At 53.7% G+C, this 18,502-nt stretch overlaps 5 protein-coding genes across 5 annotated transcripts; 3 read left to right on the top strand and 2 right to left on the bottom strand.

The window, feature by feature from the left end:
* Nucleotides 1-1,489: 1,489 nt before the first annotated feature.
* Nucleotides 1,490-3,782, bottom strand: J7T55_001983 (uncharacterized protein; the record flags this gene model as incomplete). Its single annotated transcript, XM_053142902.1, has 9 exons — nt 1,490-1,880; nt 1,950-2,110; nt 2,170-2,210; nt 2,270-2,400; nt 2,488-2,572; nt 2,630-2,896; nt 2,952-3,341; nt 3,412-3,624; nt 3,698-3,782. 9 exons carry the CDS (start codon nt 3,780-3,782, stop codon nt 1,490-1,492), a joined length of 1,764 nt encoding a protein of 587 aa, XP_052994435.1.
* A 2,380-nt stretch (nt 3,783-6,162) lies between these two features.
* On the top strand, nt 6,163-7,629 carry J7T55_001982 (uncharacterized protein; the record flags this gene model as incomplete). Its single annotated transcript, XM_053142901.1, has 1 exon — nt 6,163-7,629. One exon carries the CDS (start codon nt 6,163-6,165, stop codon nt 7,627-7,629), a length of 1,467 nt encoding a protein of 488 aa, XP_052994434.1.
* Nucleotides 7,630-11,225: 3,596 nt separating this feature from the next.
* Nucleotides 11,226-12,923, bottom strand: J7T55_001981 (phosphatidylserine decarboxylase; the record flags this gene model as incomplete). Its single annotated transcript, XM_053142899.1, has 2 exons — nt 11,226-12,318; nt 12,376-12,923. The coding sequence occupies 2 exons, from the start codon at nt 12,921-12,923 to the stop codon at nt 11,226-11,228; spliced, it is 1,641 nt and encodes a 546-aa protein (XP_052994433.1).
* Nucleotides 12,924-14,048: 1,125 nt separating this feature from the next.
* J7T55_001980 (ubiquitin family protein) lies at nt 14,049-16,423 on the top strand (the record flags this gene model as incomplete). The annotated part of the gene is made up of 2 exons (XM_053142898.1): nt 14,049-14,321; nt 14,384-16,423. The coding sequence occupies 2 exons, from the start codon at nt 14,049-14,051 to the stop codon at nt 16,421-16,423; spliced, it is 2,313 nt and encodes a 770-aa protein (XP_052994432.1).
* A 706-nt stretch (nt 16,424-17,129) lies between these two features.
* On the top strand, nt 17,130-18,087 carry J7T55_001979 (uncharacterized protein; the record flags this gene model as incomplete). The annotated part of the gene is made up of 2 exons (XM_053142897.1): nt 17,130-17,236; nt 17,331-18,087. 2 exons carry the CDS (start codon nt 17,130-17,132, stop codon nt 18,085-18,087), a joined length of 864 nt encoding a protein of 287 aa, XP_052994431.1.
* Nucleotides 18,088-18,502: the final 415 nt, after the last annotated feature.

Genomic DNA, 18,502 nt, shown 5'->3' with positions numbered 1-18,502 from the left:
TGTTCAAGACGACGGCAGTGACATAAATGCGACCGTGAGTTTGGTGATGACGGAGTTGGAGGTGGGGTGACAGCAGTACAATACTGGCTGGCCCTCAGGGATCTGTTTTGGCAGTCCCCACTACACACGCACAGACAGCCTAGGCTCGAGCTAGGTACGTTGCAGCACACTAAGACGGCAATCGAGCAGTTGCTATTTAGGTAGATAGAATCCTATAGGGCTGCACTTCACTGTCACTTGGTCATCGGGCCGTGAGCCATATAGTCTCTCTACAGTAGGTAAACAAACAGGTAGGGTTGAGCAGGAAGGGTGTCTGAATGGGAACATAGGAAAAAGCAATCGGACACGGGCAAATCTGACCAGCAGCATTGATGATTTGCCTGTCTCTATCCCCGGTCAAACAATTTGTACCTGGCACAAGAGCCGCAGTGGGGATGCATCCATCACAAGCTGACATGGGATTGTCTTTTTCCTCTCCCTGCTTCTCCATTGGCTCCTTGGCCCCAGCTCTGGAGAAATACCCGAGAAAAAAAGTACCCACCCTTGGTTGACGGGCCTAGACTCTCTCAGGTGGCTGCCCACCTGCAGCCGTTGGGTATAGGTTTGATTGGGGTACCTAGACTAGATAATTTACACTGCGGGTTTTCCCACCACAAGGGGTTTTCCATGACAGATTGTCCGTCCTTCAAAGAGGTCTTCCTACACAATACTTTGTGCAAGATAGGGACATATCTTCTCACTTTCACCGCAACCATGTTTTGAAAAATGCATTAATATCGTGATCTTTGTACGCATTGCAGAGATCGATCTAGCTTCCCACTTTCGATGGGCTGGGCGGCTGATACCGAAAGACCGACGACGACGGTAACAGCACAAATTAATGGAGCTCGGTATGACTATCCAGATTTCGCGACCCAGTTCAACTGAAGCATCTGCGCGGCAGGTACCATTTTAAAAGCCAGTGCTCGTGCTCAACCGTGACTCCTACCACACTTTCGCTGATGCAAGTCGTCATTAATTCGTAAGTCATGATGTTGGATGCTGTTGACCTCCACACCAAAGAGACATGACAGAATAAAGGAAAACCCAGGATCGATCAAACAAATGACGCTTTCCCTGCGTCTCTGTCGTCGTCATTGTCTTGGCTGCCGAGGCATTTACTACTGTGTTCAGTCTGCCCAAGAACGTCTGCCTCAGAACTTAGCCCAGGAAACCAGCTGAGTAGAAGTTGAGTAGCCAACAAAACAGAATCACTCTAGCACAATCCATGGATAAAGAGAAAGCGCTGAGCGGACTCTCATTCGGGGTTTAATTCCGAATTCTGCCGCATAGCGCCCGCGGGAGCGTGCGAGAGGGGACGCTCGGGGTAACGTATCGTAAGGATGTTGTCTCAGCCACATGGACACCTGCGAGAAGTGTGCCTGGCGGATGAGCGTATGTGAGTGGTAGCAAATCTATCCGACGGCGACTCCTTCGTGGTGGCCAAAGTCTACGAGCCTTTGCTCTTCTTTCGGTGACTGCTGCGGTGGCTGTGGCTGTGGCTACTACTGCCGCCACCGGGATGTTCCGATCTGTGCGACTTCTTCGCATCCCAGCACGAGTCGACGGCCTGCTGTACGATGGGCCAGTCGTCGTAGAGGACACGGCCCACAAATAGAACCTTCACGTTGTGCTCAACGGTCACGAGCTTCGAGTAGTTGACTCTGGACTCCTCCGAGATGTGTTCGCCGGGGTGCATCTCCATGCAGATGGGGTCGAAACCAAGGGAAGGCTCGTTCGCTAGTCTGGTTGCTTGTTGCCCCCTTTCGAAGACGATACCGTGGTGGTGTGGCTTGACACCGTTCTTCAGGCATCCAAGCTTTCCATACGTTAAGATAGGTCTACGTCGTCGGACTTAGCAACCGTATTCTGCGGAAGTCTGTGATAGGGGGAAAAGAAACCTATCTTACACGCAATTGCAGTGACCCTCGCCATTCCTGATGACGATGAAGCGGCGGAAGCCTGTCCATACCCCACTCATATGGTCTTGCAGAAGGGTCGTGTCTGAGAACCTGCTGCCTCCACCCGGAACAGTGCCTCCTTTTGGCTCGGACCACATCACCTTGAAAACCTGGAAGTTGCAAACTCGTTAGACGAGAGTCGATGGATAAACACACGCGAAAGTCTCACATTGCCGGGTTCGAATTTGTTCGAGGGTTCGACTCGATACCCTGGGAGTGTTAGGCTTTGGCTTGAATTACAACCAAGAATGTTCTTCTTTTCGACTCACTGCCATCCAGATACTCGGAATTTCCCGGTGTTCCCCTGATAATGTCTGGCCTCGTCGATTTTGAGTGGCTCTGAAGCGGTGACAGGTCGTCGCGAGCTGCAGCTTGGTACGTGGAACCTCGGTCTGTGAAGCTGAATATCAATCAATGTGCTACGTTTGTTGTTCTTTATCACTTACAAGCTGTCGACTGCCCTCCACCCCCACCCCCTTGCTCGTACAATTCTCTGGTGAGGGCTTGAAGATCCCTGTCAATACTATCGACAGTGGTCTCGACACCAGTAGGACTGGTGCCGAATCTCGTTGCTTATGTATGTTTTAATCAGTAAACACTGTCTGCCGATCTCACAGGTGATGACTAACCCTGGCTGGATGCATGGCCACCTTGTCCGGCATACGAGCCAGTCCCGTACGGTGGCCCGCCACTGGAAGTTTGGCGGGAGTATTCGTTGTAGTATCCGCCTGGGGTAGACCTCTCACCGCCATATTGTGGCCCATTGTATGTCAGCAACTTCCCGTCCCCGCCGCCGCCGTATCCATCAGCTTCCGCGCGGCCTTTTCCCTTTGCCTTACTACCATGCTTGTGCTTTCGTGATTTATCCTGGGATCTACTGTCTGGGTTCGAGGCCACTGAAATCCTGTTAACTGACAATGCCTGCTGTGAAGTGGAAGGAAGCGCCCTTACTGAGACCAGATGGCGGCACACCGTAACCATCCACGTACGGTTGGTTGCTACCAAGCGCCCCGTAGATAGTATTCCCGGACGTGGTCTGTTGGTCATACGAAGATGCGGCAAGCCCTGAGTAGGACGACACAGGCTGCTCCTTATTCACATCGTCGTATTGTTGGTAACTCAGCCCACCTGAGCTCTCTGATACACGGCGACATTGATTGTAACCGTCTGGGTATTGCGAGTCGGTTCCAGTGCTTTGTTGGGAAGTGCCCGGGGTTTGAGAATACACGTTAGGGTCTACCTGCTGTGACCCAAGTCCGGATTCCGTTGTGGCGACTGAGCCGGATGATGCATAAGCAGACGGCCGACGTTCAGACCAAGTCTGACCTTGACCTGCTGTGGCTGAATGTGTAAGTGGTTGCGTTCTGAACAACCCGTTGTCCAGGCCAAGCGTCGAGGGAATACTGCATACCTGGGCTGAACCCAGCGGGCTGGACAGTTGTGTAGTGTTGAGCGTCACCGTCGTAAGACCCTACAGGCTGGATGTTCATGGCTTGCATGCCTGCCGCGAGGGCGGAAGCATCGTTGCGAGGAGTCAAGTGATAGCTACTCCGTGAATCATGCTGAGCCGCCTGGTCATCAGTGTCCTCGCCCACTGGGGGATACTTGCGAACTTTGGATCCATCTAAAGACAGTAAAATTAGACCTTAAAACATGTTACATCGAAGCAGGACGAAGCAACGGATTCAAAAGCGCACCAGGCCTCCGACCCTCGTAGTACCAGCGGCCCTTTTGTTGGTCGTAAATAGGCTTATCGTAGTTCCAAGTAACAGAGTCACTCATGGTCACATCATGGTGGCCCAGGCCGTTCGCGCGGGAGGTTGCTAATCATAGGACACAACTGAGAGAAACGTGGTAGAAGGCGTAGAAGTACGATGGATCAAGGAGATATAGATTAAGCTGAAGGGTTGAACAGAAGTAGTTGAGGGGTTTGCCCCGGATCTGGACCGGAGTGGAACCCGTGGTGATCTGCTAGTCTGGTATTTGCAGAGAGGCTCGCAGGTGGAGTGGGTCCCAAGGTCTCATTGATACTGCTGGATGGTGTCTCTTGTACCAGCGAGGGGGATTTTGAGCCGCAACTCACCGGTCAGGGAACGGGCCTGTACTCCCAAATGTTGTGTGGTGCCGCCGCAGGATCAGCGGCAACATCAACTGAAAGCGGCAGCAGAAAGACCAGCGTAACGAATGCGTTGTCTGTGGCGGATGTTCGTCCATGTAGCGAACGTTTCTTCTCCAGCAGCTTGGGGCTAAGCCGGAAAGAAACTGGCCTAAGTGCATGCATGCTGTGGACACATCCGGGACTTGTCTTGCTTGTGACTGTGAAGCACTGCGCAACGCACAACCCCACCCTCTTTCGATCCGCGCCTACGCGTGATCCACGGCAGCCAATGGGTTCCTGGATCAATATTCCGGACAATCTAAGACCTCGGAGCATGCAACCTGGATAGGAGAAGCGGAGACGGTTAACGGTCAAGGGGTTATCCTGCCATCCTGCCGTCCTATGGCGGGATGAGGGTGCCGGGTGGACGGCTGTGGGTGGTGGATGGGTGGATGGGTGGATGGCGGAGGCAAGTGCACAACAAGCCTCCAATCCTGTGTCATCCAGAGAGCAGGACGTGGGATATCGTTTATTGGCCCAGGTTTTGGAACCACAACACCTCGAGATAAGCGACGAAGAGAGGGGCAGCCCTGTCGCCTGGGCGCGTTGACCAATGCACATCTCCACAGCGATGGCAAGCTGGAGCCGAAGGTTCAAACAGATTCTCTCCGGAAGAAGGGTAGATAGACGAAGTCTGTGAGTCTTTCAATAGAGGGAGGAACTTTCTGACAACCTTTCGAAGAAGGAAATGGTGGCGTGTCGACTGTCGATGCCAATCGGGTAGATAGTTTGTCGGGTTACAGCAGCGGACTAGCTGCCTTGTGTCCGTATGCAGGCTCCGTGACTCGCATCGGTGAGCATGCAAGCAGGACAGCTCGCAATGATGCTGAAGCTTGTGCGTGTACTCATAGTATGGGGAATGGGGCCAGAAACGACCCGCCTCGGTATTGGAGTCCATCCCACAGCATCTGGCAAGATCACCCTGCGGGAACGTAAGAGGATTTACCGAAGGAAGTCATCCCATAGGAAGAGTATGCCCGTCACATCTCACATCGATGACGATGGAGCCCCTGCAAACTGTGTTGTCCTTTAGAAAGGGATGGACTGTACCAGCTCGTGTCCCTGCGCGACAGCCAGCTCCCAATCAGTGCCTCAGCAGAGGAGGCTGGGTGGCCTCATGGTCCAGGGTTCGCGATGGTCGGTCAACAAAATTCTGCCCACAGAGCATGCGCCGTGTTCCACAACGGTTGATGGTTAGGCGGGCTGGTGGGCTGTCTGCCGAGATGATTGGAGGTTCGGTGATGATGCCGGGAACATGTGCTTAGTTTTGCGGCGGATCATCTCTGCTGCAGCGAGATGGCTGCATCCTTGCTCAGCGAAATATGTCCAGTCCAGCCTGGGCAGGCTGGACGGCATTACAGGGGCACCCTTCCCGTATTTCTTTTTAGCTTTTCCAGGCGAACGGCCCGTCCCTCTCTAGCTGGAACTTGGGCGCGGCCGCTTTGCAACTTCAGCAATGCGCTTGACGCAATGTGAAGTAATTACCGGAAAGCCAACAACTCCCACCAACACTCCTGACCCTCCAGTCCCATCTCCCTCTCTCGGGCTTTCGGGCTTCCGATCACATATTCTCATGTCATGACATACACCCCGACTTTTGTACCTACAAAGTCTTGACATCACCAGTCTCTGCATACTTCCCTGCTCAGACCATGAGCATGAGCCCATCGTCACATGGCAGACAGCGAGCCCTTCCAATGGCTCCCCGGAATTTCACATCGATCACGACGATTCCCACCTTCTGTTGGCACTATTCCTCTGGTTCAGCCGAGAGATCCCCCAGGCAAGACACAGTTAAGCCCCGTTAGGAGTTTGTCTCTGCCCCCTACGACATATCCGCATCTCCCGGACGGGAGGCCTACATCTGTCCATCCTGGGCTTGTCCATCCTGGGCTTGCTGGTTCAAGCCAATCTCAGCCCCCTTTCTGGACGAGTATAGCAGCGGAAATCCATTCGTCCTCGAGCGATACCTCCAGCTCCGCCAGTTACCAATCTTCGACGTCCATGAGCGGTGCTCATCTCCACATCGGTATTCCTTCCACTTTTACAAATTCTCCCAAGCTTGATGCAAGAACACGCCGTTTGAGTTCGAGGGACGATGCCAGCTTTTCATCCGTCACACGAAGCTTGGACCCCTTGGAGCTTAGATGGAGGAAGCTTGAGGCCAAGAGAGACGAGGTCTTGGATATCCGGGCGGATATCATACGCTCAAGGCGGAAGGCTCAGAAGTGTCGTGTTCGCAAAGACGCTGCTGACAATGTTTTTATGTCTTTCCTGCGTCCTCTGCTTCTGTACAATGCCGGCGCGAATGTTTTAGCCACGTCGCACGCTCGCCTGAGGGAGCTCTTCGACCACATGCAAAATGCCAGGGACAAGTGCCAAGATGTGGAGACTGCCCTGGAGTTACTGGAAGAGAAGCTGGGCCACGCAGAAGATCAACTTGATTATGCAGAAAGGGAACTCATTAGTGAACTTCGTCCGGACGCCGCAGTCACGAACAATGGAAAGCCTCAAGAGGCTAAGAACCGCCGTCCCCCTTCTCCTCCACCTCCTTTGCTCCTGGGTATCGGCGCAGAGAGGGCTGAGGACTTCCACCCTCTCTACAAAAAGTTCATCTCAGCCGTTGGATATCTCCAGCTCGCCGAGGAGCACCACCGAGATCTTCTCTTCCGAAAAGGGTCGATCGAAAGGGAACAAGGGCATTTGAGACTTGCTCAAGATTATCTTCCAACCGACGACAGCGCCTTCAATAGGCAGCTTCAAGCCCAAGATTTGGAATTCCTAAACAACTTTGATTTTCAGATGAGAGAGACCAATCTCAAGATGGAAACACTGGGCCAAGAGGTGGAAAGACTTCGGAATATGTGCCAGGAGAGAGGTGTATTTCCCAAGCACGCGCCTTTGCATGAGGCCTACACATACGAGCGGGACCTTGGTGACGATGTGCTTCTAAGCTCAGACTTATCTGACGGAATAAAGCCCGGTGCATTATTCAGCTCCCGTTTCGCGGTCCTGCTCTACAGTCCCAATCATCTCATCGAGGAGCCCCCGATCACAGCAAAGGCAGCCTTGAAGAGGGCCGTGAGCCTAAAAGACGGCGATCCTCTCTATCCTCACAAAGCGGAGATCTTTGCCTCTGCCGCTAAAGAGTTTCTCATTGAGAACCTCGTTCAAGATGCTAACGAATTCGACAAGACCGACTTCATTAACCGTTGGCTACTTCAAAGATTGAGGACTTCAACGGTCGAAGTGGAGCTTCTATACTCGCTGTTCCTTTCTTCCTCTTCATTAGAGATCCTCGATCTGGACCGGTGGCAACAGGATGTTTTATTCTACTGGACAAGGGATGAGAAAGCAAGGCTCCCACCCGAGCGGTATGTTGGCCCTGTGACTTCGGAGTACACGCAAGGTCAACCCGTGTTCACTGGATCATCTGTCAAATCAAGTCTGCAAAGTCACACGCCGAAATAGCCGCACATAACTGTACTCTCAACTTCATAGCTGTTTTCTTTTTTCCTTTTTCCTTGCCAATCTGATTTCCTCCTGCAAGGGAGGGTTGTGTCAGGTATGTTACCACATGCCTTCACGATACGTTTTACAGCCTCCTCGACTGAGTTTGGAACTCAGCAAAGGCATCACGAGCATGGACCTGTTCGAGCTCCTCAGTGAGGATACAATGTTTTGATACCCATCTGGCGGTCTTTTCCTTCTGTTTGTTTCCAGCTATTCCTCGTTTCTAGATCAGCAAGGCGCTTGGGGCTAGCGTGAAATTGGAATTGGTAAACGAAAAGTGTGGAAAGCCTTTTTTTTTTGAGATACCCTGTCCCCAGGTGGAACCACTTGTTTCTTGATAAAGGTCTTTACTACATACTTTGTAAATCTTATTGAAAGGAACTTGTCTAGGGTACTTAGGTAGAGCATGGGGTACATCTACATAAGATTTGGCCGAATTTTGTATGAATAAAATGTCACGGCAGGTATATCCCAATATACATTGCTCAGTCCTATCCATGTTCCAAAGCCGTCCCGAACAAAGTATCTAAGTGTCACGAAAGCATGATCATAATAGAAGCACACACTTTTGTTCAACGCCATCTCCACCACGGGAAAAATGCCAGCTTACCGGACTTTCAGCTAACTGGAGTCTCGCCTTACCGCAGTCTTAGCTTACCGGGCTCGCTTAACAGACTGCAGATTTCCACCTATTTCTCTAGCAAATGAGCTCCGAACACACTGCACTGCTCCCGTCACGATCCCGTCACAGTCGCGTCACGGTCACACGAAGCACGACCCCAAGATAATCTATCTCACATTGCAATCTATTATGCCAGAGCTCGCCCTAAAAAAGAAAACGTTGGGGGTAACACATGGAAAGGGGGCGGTCTGCTCGCGCTGTGTAGCCACCTCCACTCTATCTCCCAATAGCCCGACGCTATTCTGAGCCTCAATATCACCAAAGGGAGAAAGCGGGATCAACTCCAGGCCAAGGATTGCACAGCAGACAATTCGCCCTCTCGCTTTTGGAAGGCTTTGCATACGAGCTTGCTCACGATCAAGGTCAAGTGATGTGGCTACTGTACCCGAGCAGGGGAGGCCGCCCATGCCGTCGGCAGAGGTGGTGCTGCCTCATCAGGAGAGACGTCGATCCCACTAGATGGCATCCCGAGATGCTGCATGACATTATGTGCTGCTGTCACTTGCGTCGCATCCCGAAATATGCATATGTCATGCCGGTGCAAGCGAGCAAAACAAGTCTAGAGCAGTCTTCACCCATGCGATCTCCAGTGAAAGTCTTGAGCTGGACTATCTTGAACTAATTCCGGTCTATCCTCTCTTGATGTCCATCTAGTGCCTCTCACCGCTCTAGAGTCCCGGATTGTGTAGAGGCCACTTACAACCATACAAGTCTAAAGTCTTGCTGGTGATGTTGGCGTGAAAGTGGAAGCTAGTGTCAGATTCCACATTCTTCAGTGGACACAAATTTCCCATCGTCATGTATCGGCAAACATGACACCTCATATTACTCGTGACACTTTCTTTTCCAAAAGAAATCATTGACCGCTCATCTGCGTTTGTGAAGTATTACTTGCAGAAGTCAGTGCTGACCACCATCAAGCTCTTCCGATTTGCATCCTAAAATGATAGAAAGTTGGCAGTAGCCTGTCACAGCAGCCGCAGCTATAAAGCCACATTTCAATAGTGAAATGGGCTTGCCTCTGGCTGACCAGTCGAGCAAAACCTGCATAAGTTCCAGCAGTTGTGCAGGAAGGAGGCTGGATTAAGCATCTGGCCCCTGGCTTCCCCCCGGACTTAATATACCAAAGCATGCGAAAGTTCACACTATGCAGCCACACATGGATACCTGCATATAGTGGGTTCACCCAACCACACTGTACTAGAACCCTCTAAGCTAGAGTGAGAAAAGGAGGCAAATAAAACTTGGTTGATGAGCGTGTCAGTATGGAAGAAACGTCTGACTGTGAAGACTGTCATGAAATTACAGTCATTCGTATAGAAGCTAGTCCGCTGGTTGATAATGTTGAACAACGCAAAGAGTACATGATGATAATGACGCTTGTTGATGTGCGGGACGAACAATTCGAAACCAATCCTTGCCAATCCTCACGACCACGAGTTGTGTGTTCGAGAAGAACGTTTAAAACGCTTCAGCAGACTCAAGCATTTTTGAACTTCCGATTTGAGAAAATGCTGTAGCCGTGGCTTGAGTGATAGTTTCCCAGCAAATTCTCTTTCTAATCCATTCATCTCACATTGGACCGAGAATTTCTTCTCTAGTAAAGCTGCCTACTTGTCAGCAATCTTTGCCTTCGGAGTGTAAGATGCGAGAAATGGCCTTCGGCTATAGGACGCATGTCGGAGGAACAACGTGACTCACCAGCGTACTCTCGAATAGTGTCCGATTGATCTTGTTCGGTGCTCAAACACTTCGAGCTCCTGACAAGCCGGCATACGGAATACGACTGCGAAATACATCCAGTGCTGGGACTCGGAGGCATGGCAGCGAAAGAACTGGAGCGGTCGTCCTTGGGAGGATTGTACAGATACGGCAAGGATGACTTCCGGGAGAAGCAGAGCGTGTCCACGGATATAGGTGCCTTGACCGGGCTTACTGCGCGGATCCGCGCGTCGACCGACGTGGTAAGCTGCCATGGTCGCATATTGGATTGGCCTTCTCATATCGTTTGCAGTGGTGACTGGACGTAGTGCTGGAGGCGGAGCTTGACTGCCCAGGCTCGACCGGGAGTGCGCCAAATCCTTCCTCGTCGCCATCCTATGGACAGCAAGCAGTGAAGGATAAGACTCTACTCGATGTCTGGCTTTGGCCATCAGCATTCGAGCGGGGCTTCTCCGTCTGGGTGGATGCATCCACTGTTGCTCTGGATGGCCTCATCGAACTAGGTTCCTCAGTCAAAACCATCCAGCCGCCTGGGGCATGACCTGCCATGGCTCTTGGTGAGGTATTGGGAGGCTGCGGAATGGTTATTCGCAAATGGATTGGAGGAGTACAGATATGATCTGACAGAGTCTAGGTGTTCGAGGATAGCAGGAGCATCAGAGAAGCTAATGCAATTATGTTGCTGTTTCGCGGAGTGTCTGATTATGTTGGAGTTGGCCAAAGATCTTTCGGCATGGCAAATTGTAAGCAGTGCTGGATCATGGTTTTGATGACTATGGAGGTAACAGGCCTCCCGTTATCTCAAATTCATACAATGCAGATGCACAGAAATAAATGAAGTAGGCACGATCCACGCCGTGTTCAACAGTACAGCATGAGTCGGCAGGACGAACCCATGGCAACGAGAAGGTGGTAAGAACCATGTCAAAAGCCTGCTGACGCTGTCGACCACACTGGTACGAAAGTTGACAGTCCGGAATACCATGGCGAGCGGTGTAGGATGCTGGATAAAGTAGCTTGTGTTGTCGTTACGGGCGTCTGAGGTCTTCTATTCTGCCCGGCCTTTCACTTCTGCCTTGATCATTGGTACATTATGCATTGTTCATTGAGCGTGTATAGATTAGAGTCTATATTTCCAACCAAATGGCCTTTACTCTTCATCAACCCTTCCCAAGGCCTGGCCCATCTTGACCTTCTGCCCCTTCTCAACATTCCACACCCACCCGCCTTTGAGCTTCCCACTCTCATCCTCCTGACCCAGTGGCGCCTCGAAGACCATCACGATTGTGCTCCCGAGCTGGAAGCCACCCATCTCCTCACCACGGCGCAGCGCATGCCCTTGCAGCACGGGACTTGCCATCTCATAGGCCGCCTCCGAGAAGCCAGTGTACGGCTCTCCTCGTGCAGCAGCCTCCTCGGCCGCTCTGTCGGCCGCGGTGTCCGTCGTCAGGCTGTTGGTCCGCAGCTCACGATCGAAGTTGATCTTAATCGACCCTACGTTGGTCGCACCGACGGGCACATACGAGAAGAAACCCCACCTCCATCTCCCCAACAGCACCACTCGCTCATTGAGCGTGAAGAGACCAGGGAGCGTACGTTGGAGATATGGTGACACACTGTACAGCTCGCCAGCAAAGTGTCGCCGCCGCTCAACGACCCAGTTTGTGGGAGAGTGGAATCGGTGGTAGTCGCCAGGCGCGAGATAGATAACGGCATAATAAAGCGAAGTGGGATTGTCCTTGGACAAAAGGTCGTACCATGGCTTTTCGCCGAGGGCAAGATCCGCACGGACTTCGGAGACGGACGTCGGTGAGGCGCCGGTGGACTGATCTTCGGGGTGGCCTTTCTGCTTCTGGGACATGGCGGGACCGGTCAGAAGGTTAGGCAGAGTGTACGAGATGCCATTGACTCGGGCAAATTCTTCATCTTGCTTCACGACCTCCGCGTCCTTGTGCTTCTCCTCGGCTGTGATTCCGTCTGACGCAGGTGTGCTAGTGCCGGACCTTATACTTGGTGTCGGCGTGTTCTTGCCTAGCAAAGCGTCGATACTGTAGGTCATACCCTTGACCTGCTCGATATCACCGCCCTGGATCTGGCCAAACTGCAGCACCTTGCCATCCGAAGGCGACAGCAAGGCATTTGGATTAGGGTCCAAAGGACGGACACCAGGTTTGAGTGTGCGATAGAAGAAGGCCGCGAGATTGGGATAAACATGCAAATCAGGCTCGGAGACCTCATCGAGGCTGGACAGACGTCAGTTGCTTGAACTGGGCACACTACGCAGAAGAAGGCCGACTCACTTGACGCCAAATACCCAAGAATACAACTTGAACCCAGGAACGCGGAAGTAGTAGGGTATGTCTACCTCGTTAAACCTTCCCCATAGCCTCGAGAGTGCCTTGAGCGGCAACGTGGACATGACGCGAACCTGCCATGGGCCTTCGGGTCTTACCCGAGGACGCCTCTTGGGCTGCTTCCCGAACTCGTCATCCTCCTGCCTCTCTTTCTCGCGCGTGTAGACCTTGTAGCCCTGAACCAGCCCTAGAAAGCCTATGCCGACGCCGACCGGAATGAAGTACCACTCGGTCTTGGATTTGCCCAATGCCATTCGTAACCTCGACGTGAACCTAGGCCGCTGCTGGGACTGTTGCGAGTATGCACGACGGCTGGCGGGACTGGAAGCCAGTTGTAGTTGGCGACTGTGAGGAATCTGGCTCGGCCTCACAGCTGTCTGGTGGAGGACTTGTCGGCGAAAGCAGGCCGGACAGCGCAGGAGGGCAGTAGACTCATCGAAGAGCCTACTTCTTGCGAGGCCGCTGCCAAGAGACCTTGACATTGAAGCCATCATGGCGCAGGAGAAAGCGGTTACGACAGCACCAGCCGACGCGCAGGTGGAGTTTAAAAAGAATGGAGAGATCCTGGCTTATCGATATCGATGTAGGCAGGCCAGACCCATCGTATGATCAGGGGCCTGGGTTGCGGTGAAGGTTTTGCCTGGGGGTGGAGGAGATTGAAAAAAAGTCAATAATGCATAGCCAGTAGCGTCGAGGTGATGAACACTTGACAGATGGGGCTGCCCAGACGAGCTCCTCCCCTGTGTGCATGCAAGCGTACAAGCAGGGAGGCAAGCTCACCAGTTTTTGGTAGACTGCTGCAGATAGCTGGGACCCTCTGGAGTAATGACGCAGCTCCTGCAGCCAAACCATCCAGGTCAGGTCCTGGCTTCTGCGGCCAGCCTGCCTCCCAGTCCGTGCTTTAGCACGTCAGGTACCTGGGCCTGCTAGGGCAGCAGGACAGGTACCGAGCTATTGGAAACGGTGGGCTGAGCTGCTGTTGGCTGTTTTCAGGTACGTACACCTATGGATTGCCGTCAGGCCCATCCAAGGCAGGTACTTCGGCCCCCGGGCCCGCACTCCAGTTGCCAAATGTACTTACTGTCCTCCAGGGCTGAGTGGAAACGTGGCATTGGATACTCAGGCATTATTAAGTACCCGGCAGGCAATCTGACATGCGAATCGCCTCCTCTGTGAACCTGGCTCCACGTCTGCTCGACCTAGCACACGCGAACACATATACACACTATATGCGAATGGACTGGATTGAGTATCGAAATTGTTTCTTTCTCTTCGACTACGGACAGCTTGTCCTTTTTCATCCTGAGAACGAGACACCACCAAGTGTCCTCATCAAGAACTGATCCGCCGAAAATGCGACCCACTGCTTGCCGATGATCCAGCACTCCTCCGAATCCCGATCCATAACTTTGTGCACGAGCCCGGCAGCCTCACCCAGTCCGCCCTGGACTGCATTGACGTGCGAAGGGTCTGGCCTCACAGCTCGCCTGAAACTCGCCATCAGCAATACCATTACATAGCGAACCATACCATACTACTTCATCCTCCCTCGTCGTCCCGTCGATGCTAGTGGAACCCAGCGAGTGGAACGACCCCAACACGTGCGAAAGCTACCGACCATGGCTGAAGACGCGCCATCATCGTCGAATGCTCCCTCCCAGGGGGAGAGCCCGCTGGCTGTCAACATATCGATTATCTCCCCTTCGCTCGCTGTCAATGCCCCACTGAATTTCACTGGTCTCCCGGCCTCTACGACTATTGGTCAGCTCAAGGAGAAAATCCGTGAAGTGTTGGATGCGAGGCCGGCCAACGAGCAGCAGCGTCTGATTCACCAGGGCAAGCTACTAAACCGGGAGAGCGAGACTCTGCTAGACATTTTTGGAGAGCAAAAGGTACCTAGCCTCCCTCCTTCTGCCTTCCTTTGGGGGATCCCGAACTGACAGGCCATCAACAGCTTCGCGCCTCGGACCAAGTGGCCATCCACCTCGTCATCCGGGACTACGTCGACCCTCAGCACGCCTCCAGCCAGGGCGCACCCGCCCGTGACCAGAGTCCTGCGCCGAACACTGCGTCCCGTCCAAACGCCCCTTCTGTCCTCAACTCCGCAGCCACACCTCAACATCACCATCATCCTGGCCACCACCACCATCATCTCCCTCCTCGATTTGGAGGCCCGACACCACATGCAGGCCAAACCCACTCGCCATTCCCCGTACACGGATTGGGGGCTGCGCCTCCGGGGAACCAGACAAGCGCACAACTGGTTGCTCAGCAGCAGCAGCTGATGCAACAATATCTCAATCAGCTGAACCAGCGACCAGGAGGGCACCATGGCCAACAAGCAAGGGCCTCCGTTGGTTTACCAGGCCTGCCAGTGCCCGGCCAGGCAATCAACCCACAGTTTCCTTCGAATCACGGCCAAGGAAGAAACAGCCCTCACCCAGAATATCAAGGTTATGTGCGAGAAACTGTCGGTCCAAACGGTGAAGTAGTTCGCGTGACGATGAACTCGGCATTCATCGCTCCGAATGGGCAGGTCTTTCCCGTGAATTTCCAGAACCTACAGCAGGGCAATGGAGGTTCGCCAGCACCGGCGCATGGGGGTCCTTTTTCGACGAACGATGTGCAAAACATAATTCGCAATGCCGATGCCAGCCAGGCGACATCCATGATGACCAATGCTATGCATCGAAGCGCGTCCGGCGCTTCTCTTGCAAACTTGAATTTGAATGGCCAACGGCAACCGATTCAAACCCCCGGAGTCACAGTGCCTAGGAGGCCTGGTTCTACGGTTCCTCTGAGTAGGAATGCCACACCCGATCCCACTAGGACTTCTAGCCACGGAAGCGTCTCAGCGCCCCCAGCGAACCCTGCCATGAGAATGCCAACTTCAAACCAACCTGAGGTGTATATACTGAACTCACCACGAGGACCTCGGGCCCTGCTCGTCAATAATCTTTCAGAAATGTACTACACACCCGCACCACGATATCACTTGCCTCAGATCGTACCCAATTTCACGTCTGCGTGGCTCCAACCGCCGCCAACTCAACCACGTCCGGGTTTTGCTACAGATCACGCACAGCAAGCTGCCCAACCGCAACCTGTCGCCGCACAAGCTGAGCACCAGGCGCCGCAAAATGGCAATGTTAGAGTGCATTATCCCCAAGGACCTGCAGCACAGCGACAGAATCAGCAACAGCAAGTTCAAGCGCGCCCGCTTGCACCCGGCGGCCCGCAGTTTCACCCAGCCAACCCGGAGGGGGGGCTGGCAGGGGCACTATTTGCCGCGTTGTGGCCGCACATATGGCTGTTGATAAGGCTGGGCGTCTTCGTATGGTGGTTTACGTCCTCAGATACGAGCTGGACGCGTTGGTTCACCATCATGGCTATTGCCACGGCCGTTTTCCTCGTCAACACGGGTCTTCTGAATGGGGTGGCCCACAACATCTTCAACCCTGTACGGCAGCATCTCGATGGACTGATCCCACTGGGTGCTCCTGGTCCAAATGGAAACCGCGAGGCAGGCGGCAACAATGCTCCAGCGGCAAACCAAGCAGCAGTTGGAGGCGGCGACAATGATAACCGAGAACGACAACCGCAACCCGGACAGCAGCAAGGCGGGCCGGACCCCGCCCAGGCTGCCGCGCGATTGATGGCTCAACGACAACAACAGAATGCGAACTGGTTTCTCGATCAGGTTCGTCGTCTTGAACGGGCAGGCCTTCTGTTTCTGGCCAGCATCGCTCCAGGGGTGGCAGAGCGGCACATCGCGGCACTGGAAGCTCAGGAACGGGCAGAGAGGGAGCGGAGAGAGGCCGAGGAACGTGCTGAGCGGGAACGTAGGGAGGCCGAGGAGCGTGCGGCCGACGAGGCCACTGCTGCTTCGGCTGATGATGCTGCAGCTCCCGGCGAGACACAGAATACAGACTCTTCGCAGGCTGTGGGTGGAGGAAACGAGCAGCAGCAACAACCGCCAATCGCTGCGGCTTGAATTTCAACGGCTATGGACACAAAAGAATTCTCTTCGTTTCAAAGGCAAATTGTATTACTATTGCATTTGAGATTTAGTTTGGGAGGGACATTGAGATATCCTGTGCGAGCACAAGATGCCGCAAACCATTTAGCACGGAGTTGAAGGGCCAAAACAACAGACAACCCATTATCTCGGACCAGACAGTGTGTCTACAATACACCATAGATAATACCAATCACCCCAAGTTCCAAGGAGTAGTCATTCATGCCTGCACACCTGGCCACGAACTTTTTATGGGAATCGATGCCTCGGACCATTCTCCAGCTCACGGCCGGATGAATTCCCCTGACGGCTGTGGCACCCCGGTCCCTGTTGGCCGGCTGGAGCAGCCGAGCCTCGGTACAATTCCCCGCAAAGCGTCAGTGCCGGTCCGGGGAATATCTATCTACTTACTTCACTTCACATCAATTAAAAGCATTCTTAGCATTTTACGTGACTGTTGATGTGAGACATATTACCTGTTCCGTTTCTGGTTCTTCGCAAATCCCTGTCAGCACCTACAGGACTATTTCAAGACCTGGAGCTTGGTCACTAGACGTAATTGCGTCCTCGATACAGTGAGTCTAGGTCCTGCATGTCACTGAGTCTCGACTGACACGAGCCACAGGAGATATCCAGAAGCAGTGATCTTTACCGCGCCAGACCTCCACTCACTTCATCCAAAATGGCGGACGTCAATATCCAGGACTTCCCCTCGCTCTTCAGCGTCAAGGGAAAAGTTGCCGTCGTTACCGGCGGCTCCCGAGGCCTAGGGCTGACAGCAGCCTCTGCGTAAGTTTTGATAGAATGAGACACCTTACACCATTCAGTGGATGATACAAACCGGACAAGAAGAGATCCAAACTTACTGACACCTGTTATTCAGCCTCCTCCAGGCAGGCGCGTCCAAAGTCTTCATCAGCTCCCGCAAGGCCAAGGCCTGCGATGAGGCCGTCGCCGCGCTGAACAAGCTGCCCAACCTGTCCCCGGGGGCGCAGGCGATCTCCGTGCCGGCGGACAGCAGCACGGTCGAGGGCGTGCAGAAGCTGGCGGACGGCGTGGCGGCGCACACGGAGCACGTGGACATCCTGCTGGCGAACGCGGGCGCGACGTGGGGCGAGGCCTTCGACACGCACCCGGACAGCGCCTTCGCGAAGGTCATGGACCTCAACGTGCGGGCCGTCTTCAACACGGTGCGCCTGCTGGCGCCGCTGCTGCAGAAGCGCGCGACCGTCGACGACCCCTCGCGCGTCGTCATCACCTCGTCCGTCGCCGGCCTCGGCGTCGGCACCCTCGGCCGCCAGGGCACCTACGGCTACAGCGCCTCCAAGGCCGCCGTGCTGCACCTCGGCCGCAACCTCGCGCTCGAGCTCGGCCCGCGCCACATCACCGTCAACAGCATCTGCCCGGGCTTCTTCCCCACCAAGATGTCCAACGGCCTGCTGGAGCTGTCCGGCGGTGTGGAGAAGCTCGCGGCTGGAAACCCGATGAAGAGACTGGGGCGGCCTGAGGATATTGCGGGCGCGATAGTATATTTGTGCTCGAGGGCGGGGAGCCATGTCAACGGTGATGCCATTGAAATCGATGGAGGGGCCTTGTGGCAGCGTGGTGAGCTCATGGCACCGGGCGAGGCGAAACTGTAGAAGATTAGTGTACTTGAGGTGTTTGAAGATAAATGCAAATTGTGCTCTCTCAGGTGATAGTCTTATTCCTGCTCTATATCAGACGTCAGATACAATGCATCTGTAAGGTCTCTCTATGATGTCTATCGTGCATATCGAGCCTTCTATCAGGAGCCACACAAATGCGCATCTTGTAAAGACTGCCTAGGTAGTAAGTCCTTCTCAGCCAGACCTTTCAAATACAGATTGCGGCAGTCTTCTGCAAGACTCGTCGAGTACAAGCAAGTCTGTCACTCCCCCTGCGACAAGCACTAAAGGTCCCAGTCAGAAACCCATCTGCAGCCCCAGCTCACCATCTGCCATTGACCAAGAGAGCTTGACGTTTATTATTCCAGTTGTACTGCCTTCCATTCCCTTCCACCCATGAGACATCACA

The sequence above is a fragment of the Diaporthe amygdali genome, assembly GCF_026229845.1.
Source record: "Diaporthe amygdali strain CAA958 chromosome Unknown NODE_12_length_1037015_cov_66_201586, whole genome shotgun sequence".
In the NCBI taxonomy this organism is placed as follows: domain Eukaryota; kingdom Fungi; phylum Ascomycota; class Sordariomycetes; order Diaporthales; family Diaporthaceae; genus Diaporthe; species Diaporthe amygdali.
The sequence above is the reverse complement of the archived record's forward strand: the minus strand, read 5'-3'. Positions and strand labels throughout refer to the sequence as shown.